Source organism: Nanorana parkeri, unplaced genomic scaffold (genome assembly GCF_000935625.1).
Source record: "Nanorana parkeri isolate BGI_ZX_2015 unplaced genomic scaffold, ASM93562v1 scaffold718, whole genome shotgun sequence".
Lineage (NCBI taxonomy): Eukaryota > Metazoa > Chordata > Amphibia > Anura > Dicroglossidae > Nanorana > Nanorana parkeri.
The window spans coordinates 637,211-652,848 of record NW_017306986.1 but is presented as its reverse complement, the minus strand read 5'-3'; the positions used below and the strand labels follow the sequence as shown (position 1 = coordinate 652,848).

The window sequence follows — 15,638 nt, the reverse complement described above, 5'->3', positions numbered from 1 at the left end:
TTTCCTCTTTGTTCTACTGATACTGTTGGCTGTAACTATCTTTTGAGGAGGCTTCATTTGCTGGACTTTGTATGGAAAAAAAGGTGAAAGCCTGGTTATGTCAAATGTTGAAATCTGAGTAAAAACCACACTGCAGAAATCAGAGTATGCAGACAAATCAGGAAAATGGGCTAAAAACACTCTACATAAATTATGCATTTAAATCTTACATGCAGGGATGTAGTAGTGGTTATAGTGGTGGAAGTGTGATGCAGGTATAAGTCAGGGATATGGGAAGAAATAAGCCATGGTACAAATGCAAAAATCTGTAGCCTCTACTTTTGGCAAAGCCGGATGCAGATGTGAGATTTGGCTGCTGTTTTAAAGGAGCCAGTGTAAAGAAAGAGGAAAGCACTACTAAAGAGCACTGTGTAAGTGAGTGTGAGCCAGGCTTGCCTAAGCTAGTCTGCATTATCTTTCTTTCCCCTAGCTTCTTCCTGGGTTTGGTTGGTATTCAATGGGTGATATGAAGAAACTGATTCCTGATGAGGCTTATAAAAAAAATTAAAAGATTTCTCTGTTAATGTCCCTATTAGATTGTAAGCCCTCACGGGCAGGGCCCTCCTTACCATCTTGTCTTGAATTGTATTGTAATGTCTTTCTTATATGGTAAAGCACTGAGCAAACTGCTGGCGCTATAGAAATCCTGTATAATAATCATAAAGTGAAAGGTGTTTTTTTTGTTTTTTTTAAACAAGGCAGCCTTACTGTGTATGTCATTGAGGACATTTGTCAACATGTGACATCTCTTTCTTTGCAACATTTTTGTTATTACGTGTGCTAAAGGAGAACTATGAGGCGAGTGCTTTTCACTCATCCTCATAGTTCTAGCCGACCTGTGACAATGAAACTGTCACGGGTCGGCTCAGTAGATCGGGAAGTGAGCGAACGCATACCGGCGTTCGCTCACTTCTCGATCCTGTCACGGCTCTCTGCCGTGACAGGGGAGGGACTGGATTCCCCGCTCCGATCCTCCAGCGCTGACTGGCGGAACAGACGGGGGAGGGTGCGGGTACAGCTTGCAGTATACTGAGCTTAGGGTGACGGGAGGACGCCAGTTTGTGTCCTCCCATTACCCTTAGGAGAACTATAGGGTAAAGCCCTAACCCCATAGTTCTCCTTTAAAAGGGCACTTAAAAAATTATAAAAACAAAGGAACAAAGGAAAGTTACAAAGTTAGATAAAATTTGTAAAAAGCAAATCGAGTTTGCAAAAATTCAAAACGAGCAACAGGTTACAAATTAGAGTAAGACGAACATGCAAAATCTTTAGATATGGTGATAGTAAAGAAATGTGAAGAGAGCCTCAAAGAGTTGAGCTCTGTTATTTCAAAGCTATTGTTTGTAGTTTTTGTAGACTCTTTAATGACTGTACCAGTGGGTTGGCACAATGCCAATAGGGTAATAATAAAATAAATAAAAACTGTGTTATCAAATAAATCCAATTATTCCCCGCTATTTTTCAGTTGATGTGAAAAAAACAAACTAATTGGTAAACCAGAGTGTAATCCAAAAAATTACAGTGCTACAGTATATACCATATGACTAAATGTGATATATGTTAGTAGTCCACTAACACATCACATTTATTTGTATGGTATATAGCACTGTGATTATTTGGATCTTATTGTTTGGATTATTTACACTCATCCTTATAGTTCCAGCCGACCTGTGACAATGAATCTGTCACACGTCAGCTCAATAGATCGAGAAGTGAGCAAACGCGTACCGTCGCTCGCTCACTTCTCGATCATTTCCCTGCAGAGAGCCGTGACTGCTGATTGGAGGAACGGACATGTGAGGGGGTGGGCACAACTGGCTCTGCCTCTAGATAGGCAGAGCCAACTGTCACTCACGCGGATAGGTGGCTCTCGACAGCATTGTCAGGATCCGTCTCGGCTGCGATGATCTCAGTATACCGCAAGCTGTAGCTTGCAGTATACTGAGCCTTGGGTCACGGGAGGAGGTTAGTATATGTCCTCCCGTGACCCTTAAGAGAACTATGGGGGAAATACACACTTATAGTTCTCCTTTAACTTCTATAATTGGAAAGATACTGAAGAGTTTGATAAGGAACCACATTAAAAAAATCTAAGCTATCAAAAGATTTACTTTATTTTTTATGAGGAATAAAACAATAACCTAGACAAAGGAGTGGCAAATATAGTGTACTTGGACTTGCAAAAGTATCTGCCAGATTTCCCAACAGACAGATAATGTCTAAGGTTAAGGGATCTAAGTTTTGTAAATTCAGTCTGTAAATGGATAGAAAACTGTTTTTTTTTAAACGTTTTAATAGAGTAGTTATTAATGATTAATAATGTTAGGGGTGTTCCCCAGGATTCGGTGTTGGGCCCCTTACTTTTTAACCTGTTTATAATGATATAGCGTTTGGAATGAAGAGTACTATTTCTGTGTTTGCAGATGACACCAAGTTATGTAGTGGAATACAGTCCTTACAGGATGTCTCCAACCTACAAGCAGATCTGAATGCACTGTGTGATTGGCATCTATTTGGCAAATGAGGTTTAATGTTGATAAATGTAAAGTTATGCACTTGGGGACTAAAAACATGCATGCGTCATACACTCTAGGGGGGTATGTTTGGGGGAGTCAATGATGGAGAAAGATCTGGGTGTTCTGGTAGATCATAGACTCAATAATAGCATGCAATGTCAAGCTGCAGTTTCTAAAGCAAGCAAAATACTTTCTTGTATTAAGAGGGGTCTAGACTCCAGAGACATAATCCTGCCCCTGTACAAAGCATTAGTAAGATCTCATCTGGAATATGCAGTTCAGTTTTGGGCACCAGGTCACAAAACGGATATTGTGGAACTAGAGGGCAACTAAACTGATGAGGCATGGAGGAACTCCGCTATGAGGAAGGATTAACTGACCTGAATTTGTTCTCTGGAGAAGAGGCGATAAGTAAACCCAAATAAGTAAATGGTCCATATAGTCAGCTTGGTGCCAAATTATTCACTTTAAGGTCACTGCAAAGGACAACTGGGCACTCTTTGGGTCTGAAGGAAAGAGATTTAATCTCCACATATAGAAAGGCTTCTTCACAGTAAAAGCTGTGAAAATGTGGAAGAGGCTACCTCAGGAACACGTTCTAGCTAGTGCAATGAATTGCTTTAAACATTCAGTTTTTATCTGGATGCGTTCCTAAATGCACAGAATCTAACTGGATATTAACATTGTATAAGTAATAATACGAGAGATTGTTGATCAATTGCCTTATGAGGTCAGTATGGAATTCCCTGTTGCAGCAAATTGAACCGTGCTTTATAGATTTTTTTTTTTTTTTTTGCTTCCCTCTGGATCAATTATAGTTAACTGTAGTCATATGGTTCTGTTTTATGGAGGTTTTCTTTATTCTTCCTTTTTTTTTCTATTGGTTGAACTCCTTTGAGTTTTTTTCAACCTGACTAACAATGTAACTGTATGTGTATTCCTGTTGTTGCTCATTTGATTTTTCTTTTTTTTTTTTTAAACAAACTTTTATTCTGTTTTTGCGACTAAACCCCCAACAGGGCTAGCCGTACCTTACCATATAATACAAAGAATACGAGGTTTTCTCACAACTGCCTCGACAATTGCACCAGAAATAACAACACCTTTCCCTCTTTCCATTTTTCCCGTGCTGGTTGCCCCAGTAACTATAAGCATCACTGTATAAGCCTATTTTTGTTGTTGCCCTACTACCCTGCTATTTCACTAACCTCTATACTGGTCTCTGTATAGCTGAATAACTGCATATGCAATATTTGAGTAGTCTAGTAAACGAACTACCAATCTTCAATGTTAATTACAACGTAAACTACAACTTTAAAACTTTAAAGCTTCAAAGCACCTCCAGTGGCCCCAGATTTCCAGACAGTTTGTTCTTCAGGTACCATTTCGAGTATTGAAAGGGTTGCATTATGTTGGTCAGTTCCTGTTCATCAAAGGTCTCCGCAAGAAAGTATTTTCATCTCCGGAAGAATTTGTTAGTCAACGTGTCTACATTATTTTCAGCATCTAGTTTCTCCCTGAGGAACAACATTTTTAGTTCTGCTATGACACTCGAGGTAGCGGGGGTGGTAGTAGTATTCCAGGATCGCATAATACACCGTCTGGCCGCCAACAGGCAGATGTGCAGCCAATCCCTTCCCCTATGATACTGTTCGTGGGGGTCCACAGCCTCGTGGCAGTTGTAATTTTAATCATCAAATTAAACTTTTAGTTATTAGTATAATTTCCTATATAAAATGCCATAAACATGATGTGATTGGGTATCTAGGGCCTTTCCACCAACATGTGAATGGCTAGGTCATTATTCACCCTGGCAGCCGCTTGAGCATTTGTAACCGTGAAGATGCCATTGGCTGTGCTACTTGCGGTCATGGGGCTGTATCATTAAGCAATCAGGATCTGAATAGTAAGCCACACCTATTTAAGTTTTTTTTTTTAATGTATTAAACAGCTGGTGTATATAAAGCCAAAACTTTTTTGTTTAGTTTTATATCAACGCTCTCAAAGTAGGTGCAATTAGGGATGGCTGCGTCAGGAACTTGCGTTTTTCTGCTGCAGGAATCCCTAATCTGGCGTTTAAAAGCGGCCGCTGTTACCTATTCAAGTTAATGATCAGGTGACAGCAGCTGCATGTAAACTCCTGCACACCGCATGTAATGATACCTGATATGATTACATTCGGATAGGAATCAGTCACTCTCCCTGGACGCAATGATTGTGCATCCAGGGAGAATGTTTTCTAACCACATGTAATCATATCACATATCATTGCATGCGGTGTGCAGGAGTTTACATTTACTGATCTGATCAGTGTGTGTTTTTGGGGTCTGTAGTACCATACCGGATATAATTACATTTTATTTTGATGTTTGGAGTTTGGCAAGCTGGCCAACATGGGAGAAAAATAATTGTCGAGTGGCCCCCTGAGTCAAATGAGTTTGAGACCCCTGCTTTAGATAGAGTAAGGAAGGGTTAAAACCCCTATCTAGCGAGTGTTTCCTGTTTGTCCCACTAGGGGGAGACAGAACAGGAATTGAGAAGTAATCCTTTTAAAGTGAGGTTTGCCCAAGGGGGGAATTTTCCCTCACTTCTTATAACGTAGAATTTACAGGTTTCACCCTACTGTCTCTGTAATTATGATTATCGGAACAAATAGAGAGGGGTGAATCTCCCTAGTGGGAACACAAAGCGCAAAATAAATTTGACAAAGGGTCTAACTTTGCCCCACTGTATCCAAAATTTAAACAAACATTCACTTTAAAAAGGGTACGTTTTTATCCGTAAACATCCACTTTTCTAATTTTAAGATGATTTCTTTTCATTACACCTCTGAGAAATATATTGTCTTTTTCAACTGAGTGTTTTTTTTTTTTTGGGTTGGGTTTTCTTTGTAGTAACTAGTTAACAATTGTGTTCTTATCGAAGGAATGACATTCTTTTTCCACATTTGCTTCCTTTTTTCAACTCTGTCTACCATAATTAATTTGCAAATCTACATTCATAATGTAGATCCTAGCTTTTCTTTCGCTTCATAAAGCATGGCACTGACTTGCCTTTTGCCATCTGTAGTTTGTCTTAACGTTGACCTGCTTTAACTCACTGTGTTAGTCATTTGACGCAAAGCTTTTTGGGCAAGCATCTGACATGAAATACACTTGAAATCCATTTTTCTATGTTCAAGTAAAAGCCTGAGTTAAAGATTTATTGAACAGTTCATTAGAGATTTCTTCAATCCATTACAGAATTGTCAATACTTCTAGACACGACTATACCTGGCATTGCCTCCTTCTCTGTGTGCATCAGTGAGCGAAGCTTTTAGCTTTACTTTTCTGTGTTAAGTTTACCTCTGCAGAACCTTCTTCCCCTGAACTATAGATATTGTCCTTTTTTTCTCCATCCATTTCTTACAAGACAGACATCAAATCCCCTAGTTACTTACTCATTTAGATGACACTCTACGTCTTAGTATGTTCAATCTATTGATTTCCCATTTGAAGAATTCAGACAATGTCCACACGCTTGAAAAAATATTCCTGTAGGAAAGTCTTTGATTTTATTCAAGGGTAAAATTATTTTGAAATAGCTTGGCATAGTACCGTGCACTCTGTCAACTGAAGGAGCACATTTTGAGATGTGATGTTAGGGTGCTGTCTGGCTGCTTATTGTGTGTGCTGGAATTCAAGCGCTAAGATTGATTTTCTTTGCCAGCTATGCTATAACAAGTATACTGTAGGGAGATTTTTTTATTTAAAAAAGATCTGATATCTAACGGCTTATGAAGTTATTCTTTCAGTTGTGTTTTTGTGGGGTTTTTTGACAAGGTTTTATACAATAAATGTTGACTAGGTTTTATTCAAAAATTATATTTTGTAATATCTTTTCTGTAAATATTTTCTTGCACAGTTTTTCATAAGATATTTCATGAGGTATTTTTAAGTTGTAAAGCTGAATCACTGAGGGTTAGTTCACACCAGAAACTGCATCACAACTGCGCGTGTCTGCGCAGTGGCATTGCGATCTGTTTTGATGCGTTTTCTTTTATTCTGCATATTCTTTAGTACATGGGTGGTATACAACTATCTAGCTGGGCTGTATATAAAACATCAAAGTTTCTGAGACAGAGAACTCACCAAATTTATCTTTTTGCACCCTGTTCAGACCAGAAAAGTCAGGCTATAGTTTGGCAGTTATCTCCCTCCACTTTCCCATCTTCTGCCGATTTTTTTGGTTTTGTAGTTAGGATGCTTAGGATCATAAAGTAGTGGACACTCCTCCACATGTTTTATGAAGATGTTAGCATCCACATCGGCCATGGCTCCAATATCTCTTCTACCTACAAAGAGCAAGTCCCTGGATGATGACTGCATCTGAATGGACTGCAATGGTGTGAATACAGCACGAGAAAGCCCATAGCAAAGCATTGTGATGTATTTTGGCTGCAGCAGCCAAACTGAACGGACTGCGTCACAACTGCATTCGGTGTGAACTAACTATAAATGCTCCAACCTGAAACTAAACTTAATGCCTCTTCCAAAAAAAAGCTTCCGTATTGTAAATACTGGTACATTCCTGTCTGGGTGTGGAAGCAAATGATATACAGTTCTTTTAAAAGGTCAGAACTATAACAGCAAATGCTGTAATTATGTTTCCATTAAAACACATGGTGGTGGCTACTATGTGTTTTTAAGGGTTAACTGCAAAGAAAACAGTCTCCGTGATATCCACTCTGTCCGCTAGTGCATAGATTGTTGTCCCGCGAACGGGAAAATCTGTACACAGTGAGGTGGAGATTGCAATCTGTTACACGCTGGTGGCAGTGGTGAAATCTTGAGACTGCATTGAATTACTGTTCGAATTATCAAGACTGAGTCCGCAGTGTTTTTGTCCCCAAAGAAAATCTGGTGTGAGCAGATGTAAAAAGTGCTGTTTGTTTTTTCCCATCCGTGTTCCATCAGCTTAAAGTTTCAGGATTGATCTAAATGCAGAATTATCTGTTAAACTGATTCACTGAAGGAAACCGCATATCAACAAGACATGCTGGCCTTCCGTTGAGTCTTTACTAACTTGCAGAACTAGAGCAAGCAGTAGAATCTGGGTGTAGTCGGCAGCACCCCCTCAACCTTGTTGCCAGGAAACTCTGCAGTATGTGTTCTTTTTGAAACTTGAAAGTTCTGCTGCTTTTTTATCCTGCACATAAGATATTCTAAATAATGACTATATGTAAATATTAAATGCTGGACTTTTGTTGCTGTTTTCATGTTTGTACCATGCACCACCAATCTCAGCTAGTGAGTTAGTAACAGCAGGGGTTGATTGGCTTTGTTTTGTATTTGTGCCTTTCCTTGATTAAGCTGTAGGCCCTGCCAACTGATATTCTCTTGTCTAATGAGATTGCCCATTTGGACCTTGAGTTGCTGTCATTGGGCAGGAAAATTGTTTTTTGGTGGGCTTAGTCTGAATTCACTGCAGTTATTCAGCATTTCTAGTTTCCTGTTTGCCTGCAAGAATGGCAGAATATAAAGATGAAAAGGTTGCTAGGTTGCCTTTAAAAATGTGCATAGCTGACTTCTATGTTCAGATCAGTAGTCCAAACAAACCTGCCAGTACAATAATTTGCTTCAAGTGAGATTTACCTGGATTAGGGCACGGATGATGTGAGAAATCTAAAGCCAAACTTAGGCTGGCGATACAAAACTCAATAAAAGCAAACAATGTTTCCATTTAGATCATCACGTGTGACAATTGGGCCATGTAGAGGAGGTGTGGTATTTTGCACTTCTAATCATTGGAAGTAATCATTACTGCAGAAAAACATTTCACCACTTTTTTTTAGAAGATTGCAGATGGTTCCAGTGATTAACAAGTGGTTCAGTGACGGGCATAAATTACTAATTGCTCATTCTTGTTGTAAGCCATCTGTTTGTCTTGGCCACCCTTCGTGAAGAGCTGCAGTTTTGCTTTGGTTAAGTATAACTGAATACTCTAAAGAATTTGGTATTTTTAGAACGCCATATATTTTCCACTCCAATCTTGGTTGATAGTTGCCGAGTGTTTGTTTCAGGTTGTTGTAGTTAAAGTGTTGGTAAACGTCATTTAAAGCGGACCTTTACACTCAAAAATAAAATTGTACCAATGCATCCCTCTATGTATGATGATTAATTACATAGACATGTCAGGTGTAAAATGCTGGGATTTTGAAATACACTTACACTTATACTTGCATACTTACACTTGCAGAGCATTCACTTTGCAAAATGACTTCAGATTGCCCAAGCATTGCAATCCTGGTAAATTTATACCAGCAGAGCATTGCTGGGAAATCTCATCTCAGTGAAAGCCATTTTCCTCCGCTGAGATGATGTGCATGGTCCCATGTCTAGAATATAAACTTCAGCAGCACGACAGAGACTCAAATATCAGTGCCAATCCAATTTATTGATTGTTACTTTGAACCTGATAAAGGGGACCCTGCGTGGCCCCGAAAGCACTTGATGATATTTTGAGTGACTATTACGATCAATAAATTGATTGGCACTGACATTTGAGTCCCTGTCGTGCTGGTGACGTTTATATTCAAGACTGTTCTGAGTGCGGTGGCATCCGCAGTCATTGCAAGCACCCATTAATAATCTGGGAGTTGCGGTAAGGAGTGCTACAGGTCCTGGGACATTTGGTCACATGTCTAGTCACGTGCCAATTTTCAGGAAGAAAAAAAGATCTAGTAACCTGCCCTTAGTAAACATGGCCACTGTCAGAAGACTGGGGAAAAAAAGAGAAATAAGGTGCCCATACACCTTACGAATATCGGCCGATTTTCGTATGCGATCGCGTTTTCGTCCGATATTCGTACGGTTGATGGGCAGTGTACAACCGCAAATACTGTACAATCGATCGAGTTGACTAACCAGCAGGCTAGAAAACTTTGGTCGATCATACTATTTTCGCAAGGTTGGTGGCGTTTACGTACGTCAAAATTCGTACAATCTACACTGCACATGCACACACGAAAATACGTGCAGTCGATTACCGGAATTCATCTAGGTGCTTTCTTTTAATTACTGCTGACCCAACCTTGCGATAATCGGGGCAGGATGGGGCCGCCGTACGAAAATCGTACGACGGTTCGATCATGGGACGAAAAGTGTTGTCCCATGATCGCAAGGTGTATGGGCAGCCTTAAGGTATGCAAAGCTGGCAATTATCTAGAAGTATGTGTTTGTAGATTGTCATTACTAGACATTTATAAAGTTGTGTTTGTTGTTGTTTTAAAGATGAGGGTAAAGGTCCACTCTAACAGGAACTGTGACTATAAGGAAGGAGACTGCAGTAAAAACAAATGACTATATGGAGTTTAGTAACCTGCCTAGGTCTCTTTTATATATAAATCTCAGACAAAATATCCCCAATAGAGATCTCAAAAAGGATAGTAAACATCAAACTATTAATTTTCAAAATAGTATTAACAAAAATGATACTCATACTATTTTTTTTCAAGATTTTGAGTATCATTTTTGTTAATGTATACTATTTTGAAAATTGATCGATGTGTACTGTCTTTTTTGGGATCTCTATTGGGGATATTTTGTCTGTAACACTGTGACTAATGTTTCTGGTTGACAGCGGGTCTGAGAACTAGGAAAACACACATTGGCACATTCCTAGCTCTTTGCTGCAAGAAAAATGTTCTCAGGGCAAGGGGCATTTTAGATTTAGACTTATAAAGTCACGTGGCAGTCAAAGGAGTCAAAGAGCCCTCCCCTAAACCAGTGTGAAGCACCGCAAAAATTCTTAAATCAAAAAGTATCTGCTTGCCTGACTTTCATCACAAATGTAAAAAATAGGGCGTTTATTCCTCATTTTGTTATCATGGGCATTCAGTTCATTCAGAGCCAATGATTTAAAGCACAGACGTAGCCATATTTGATGGAACCAGTTATTGCAACCAGTTAATGCAAGCTACACTTTTTTATGTTCATACATTTTTAAACTGTCGTTTTATATAATTTATTATCAATTTAAATCAGACTTCCATCCAAAACGTTTGATTTATAGTATGTAAGGGTTAGAACCTGTGTCTGTCTAATACTGCTGGTATACTTTGATTGCTGTTGTTGATTTATTTATTTATATTTTATTTATTTTTTCAGTATAGCTTGATTTTATTTTTATTTATTTTTTACAGCTAGCAAATGAGGTGTATTTTTAACTGATATGTCAGTTGTATACCACACTGAGGCCAACTTTATTTAATCAAGTTACACACTTGATCGAGTAGGACAGATGTCCATCAAATTCAGCTTCTCCAAACTTGGACACTTTTTTGGTCCCATGAAAGGCTAACCCCTGATATATTTGTGGCTAATTTTTCTCTGAGGTGGAAAAAGTTTCTGGATCATATTATTACCATGCTATTCTTTAGAAATAATAATTGTGGATGCTATTAGGTATGCGTAAAGCATTCCATTATTGTTTACCATTGCATCTTCATGTGAAAGGGGATTTACACAGAGTAACCTTTTCTGCCATAACAAACCCTTTCCTATAATGAAAGCAAACTTGTCTTTTCTCCCATACATAACAGATATCCCTTGTCCTTTGTACAGTCCTTGGGAAAAAAAAATATATATATATATTTTGTGTGTATATATTATATGTATATATGTTCTCTAAACATAACCTGCCCTTTAAGGCTCTCCAAATCTCCTGTGTACTTCTAACAGTGCATTGCCCTAAAGTGTAACAAATGTTCAATATGTAGAAGAAGCCCTATTTGCATCATAGGTTTTTTTTTTTCTTCCTTTTTATGCATTTTAAGATTACACTTGCGTTTGTAGCTGTTAGTTTTCAGCAAACTCTTCTTTCGATGTTAAAAGTGAATACTATTACATCAACATAGGTGCTTTAACATAGTATTAACCAGCATTAAACATATTTGCCATGTCAAGTGAAACTCCAGTTTTGTTGAGAGAAAAAAACAATCCTTTCTAGGTTACTTATGTTAATTACAAGGATTTTTAGCAAACTTTATTTAAGAAATCTGCGGTAAACCTATATAAGCTTTCTAAAGCATGTATTCAATCCCAGTTTTGTAAGAAAAACTGTAGTCATCCTGGTGTGCAAGATAATTGTCAGTGAAGTAAATCTAAATACATACCTGAAATAATGCAGTCGTTTGCGTAGGTTAGTGCTTTAAAAAGAACATGTGGCTGGAAGCCTTGAAAACATACCTCCTGTTGTAGCTACCTGAACCTATTCTTCTCCAGAGGCCAGTCCTATATACATATGATTAATCTACCACACACAAATGTCCTTAACAATTCCCTCCTCTTCACTCACATTAGGTAGTCATCTAACACATGTACAAGTTATGGCAGGGGTGGCAAACTCAAATTCATCAGGGGCCGCATCAGCAGTATGGTTACCCTCAAAGGGTCGGTTGTATAGGACTATGCATCTACTCTTTATTATCATAAATAGTTGCCTCTGCATTCAGTTGCTACTGGTTTTATAAACTGCGCGTTTATTCGCGTGGGGCTGGTTTTATTTTTTTCTGTTTTTATTTACTTTGTAAAAAAATGTTCATTTGTTTTATTATTTTTACTTAATCGCCTTTTTATTTTCTTAAGGTCCGGCGGGCCGGATTCGGCCTGCGGGCCTTGTGTTTGCCGCCCCTGAGTTATGGGGTTAGAAGGAATGAGAATTATTAGCATGGCAATACTTCAGGACTGATTTAGCTTATGTATTTTCTGTATACAGTCAGACTTATTCATTAAATGAGTTAAAGGAGAAATATGGGGATAGTGAAATGCACTCATCCCCATAGTTGGAGACAATGTGAGATACACTGCAGCTGTCGCATGTTGGCTCTATTGATTGAGAACTGAATAATCACATACTGCCAATCACTCAGTTCACGATCTTCTCCCTGCAGAGATCTATGACTGTCAGTCACCACTACCGCAGGAATTCCCCCCTCCCTTCCCTGTTCCTCCAGCACTGACTGGAGGGATGGATGGGGGAAGGGGCGAACACAGCTGGCTCTGCCTCCAGAGAGACAGCCAGCTGTCATTCAGCCAGTGGGGTGGATCGTGACACTTGTCGGTATCTGTCCTGGCTGCGGCGCGGCTCTGTCAACATATAGCGGACAATAGCCCACTATATGTTGAGTTTTGGGTCATCGGAGGACATTAGTATACACTATATTGCCAAAGGTATTGGGACACCCCTCCAAATAATTGGATTCAGGTGTTCCAATCTCCTCCATGGCCCAGGTGTATAAAATCAAGCACCTAGGCATGCAGACTGCTTCTACAAACATTTGTGAAAGAATGGGTCGCTCACAGGAGCTCAAGTGTGGTACCGTAATAGGTTGACACCTGTGCAATAAGTCCATCCGTGATATTTCCTTGCTACTAAATATTTCACTGTCAACTGTTAATGGTATTATAACAAAATGGAAGCAACTGGGAACAACAGCAACTATGCCATGAAGTGGTAGGCCACGTAAAATGACAGAGCGGGGTCAGTGCATGCTGAAGCCCACAGTGCACCGAAGTTGCCAACTGCCTGCAGAGTCTATAGCTACAGACCTCCAAACTTCATGTGGCCTTCAGATTGGCACACCAACAGTGTGTAGAGAGCTTCATGGAATGGGTTTCCATGGCCGAGCAGCTGCGTCCAAGCCTTACATCACCAAGTGCAATGCAAAGCATCGGATGCAGTGGTATAAAGCACGCCGTTGGACTCTAGAGAAGTGGAGACGCATTCTCTGGAGTGACGAATCACGCTTCTCTGGCAATCCGATGGACGTGTCTGGGTTTGGTGGTTGCCAGGAGAACGGCACTTGCCTGACTGCATTGTGCCAAGTCTAAAGTTTGGTGGAGGGGGGATTCTGGTGTGGGGTCGTTTCTCAGGGGTTAGGCTTGGCCCCTTAGTTCTAGTGAAGGGAACTCTTAGGGCATTGGCATATCAAGACATTTTGGACAATTCCATGCTCCCAAACTTGTGGGAACAGTTTAGGGATGGCCCCTTCCTGTTCCAACATGACTGCGCACCAGTGCACAAAGCAAGGTCCATAAAGACATGGATAGGCGAGTTTGAGGTGGAGGAACTTTACTGTCCTGAGTCCTGACCTCAACCCGATAGAACACCTTTGGGATGAATTAGAGCGGAGACTGCGAGCCAGGCCTTCTCGTCCAACATCAGTACCTGACCTCACAAATGCGCTTCTGGAAGAATGGTCAATGAATGACAATTTTCAACTACTTTATCTTTTATCTCATGCAAAATGAATTGAGTTGTGTTTTAAATGCTGTTCTTTAAATGTGTTTTTTAAATGAAATTCATAATTTTATAATTTTAAGTTTTTTGTTCTCAAGCATTATTTTTTTTTTTCTGTCTCAAGGTATTCCATACCACCAGAACATGGGAAAAGACTGGAAAGACTGGCTCAAGGCAAGTACTCTGAAAATATATTCAGATCCTGAACCAACCTATTTTAGTATCTTTTCTCAAAGTGTTTTATAAAAATGCTTAGAATGCTTCAGAATAGGGTTCTACGGAATGTTACAGCATGCAGGTTAAAGAGTTATGTCATCAGTAGATTGTTTTTCTAGTTAACTTTTGTTTCTTGTTGTTGGCTTTTGTACAGAAGAAATGCACACACAAATTCTTTTCATTTATAACAATATTACTTATAGTTCCACATTGACTTGAAATTTGGTCCTTAAGAAGGGGTTAACAACATTTAGGTGTATTGGACGTACATGGTTTTCATGTAGATTTGTATACTTCATTCACTTGGATTTGGCTTATTCAGTTTTCTTGTTCTTTTACAAGAAATAAAATATTGAAATATAAATAGGGTCAGATGAAGAAAACTCTTAGCGTGGGTAGCCTGTGCAAAAACACCAACCCCACCCACGATATGCAATGCTGAAAACATTAGCATATGTACGTTGTATAGAATCTGCCACTCCGAAGTTGGTTTAACCCCTTCGTGACTGACGACGTACAGTGTACGTCGCCAGCATCACGATTCGGCTATCCAGATCGCTTTTTAGATCTACGGACATCTCCCCCTTCCCCTCCCCTATGACCCCAGTGATTTGTGACCCAGACTTCCCGCCCGGTGTTCAAGACCCCCGCTTCCGCCGCCTCCGGGAAGCCAACAAGTTCCGCGTATACGACCTACACCCCTCTGGCCGGTGGCTATCGGTCGGGGAAATTTCCAACCTGACAGACCCTCCATTAGACCACTGGAGCTCCCTCCAACTACGGCACTTCCTGCTCTCTATTCCCAGTCACCACCGGCTCTCCAGGCCCCTTACCCCATTTGAGAAGGTCTGCAAGGAGGAGATACCCACCCGTCATGCGATCTCCCTCCTGTACTCCATGCTGATATCCCCCCCTTCAGAGTCTTACCCGACATTCCTGGCCAAATGGGAAAATGATCTACACACCACTTTCACGCCGGCTCAAAAAGACCGTATTCTCCACTTGGCACATCATTCTTCCATTGCATCCAAGACCCAAGAGTTGGGCTATAAAATAGTTTCAAGGTGGTACCGAGTCCCAACAGCCCTCCACATTATGTACCCTCAAGTTCCATCTGTATGCTGGAGGTGTCAGAACGCTCCAGGCACGTTGCTACATATATTCTGGTCCTGCCCTCTATTGCTCCCGTTCTGGGGGGAGGTGACTGCCGTTATGAGGGACCTGGTGATGGTGGACTTGACGGACAACCCTGCTGCATGCTTGCTACACCTGAACAACATGTCCACCAGAAAATACAAAAAATCATTGTCTAGACACCTCTTGAATGCTGCACGTTTATGTATTCCACTGTTGTGGAAGCAATCTAGACGCCCCTCTCTCTGTCTCTGGCTTGTTAAGGTTAATGAGATCTACTTGATGGAAAACCTGACCTCTACGCTCCAGAACACTGAGGAGCTCTTTCGGGACACTTGGAGACCCTGGGCAGCTTTTCAGGATACTGATGCCTACCACCAGGCCATGATCACGACACCTTCCTAAGTCCAAGCGGGGACCGAAATACTGCGCTCTAGACACCTAACCTTGCTA

The 15,638-nt window shown here is 40.3% G+C and overlaps 1 protein-coding gene across 2 annotated transcripts in view; it reads left to right on the top strand.

Annotated features, from left to right (window-relative positions):
• The window catches only part of KDM4C (lysine demethylase 4C), a 279,255-nt gene that overhangs the window by 36,846 nt on the left and 226,771 nt on the right, over nt 1-15,638 (top strand). For both annotated transcript variants that reach the window (XM_018564061.1, XM_018564060.1), the window contains exon 6: nt 13,960-14,009. In XM_018564061.1, coding sequence (XP_018419563.1) covers nt 13,960-14,009 — 50 coding nt within the window. The remainder of the gene's footprint in view (nt 1-13,959; nt 14,010-15,638) is intronic.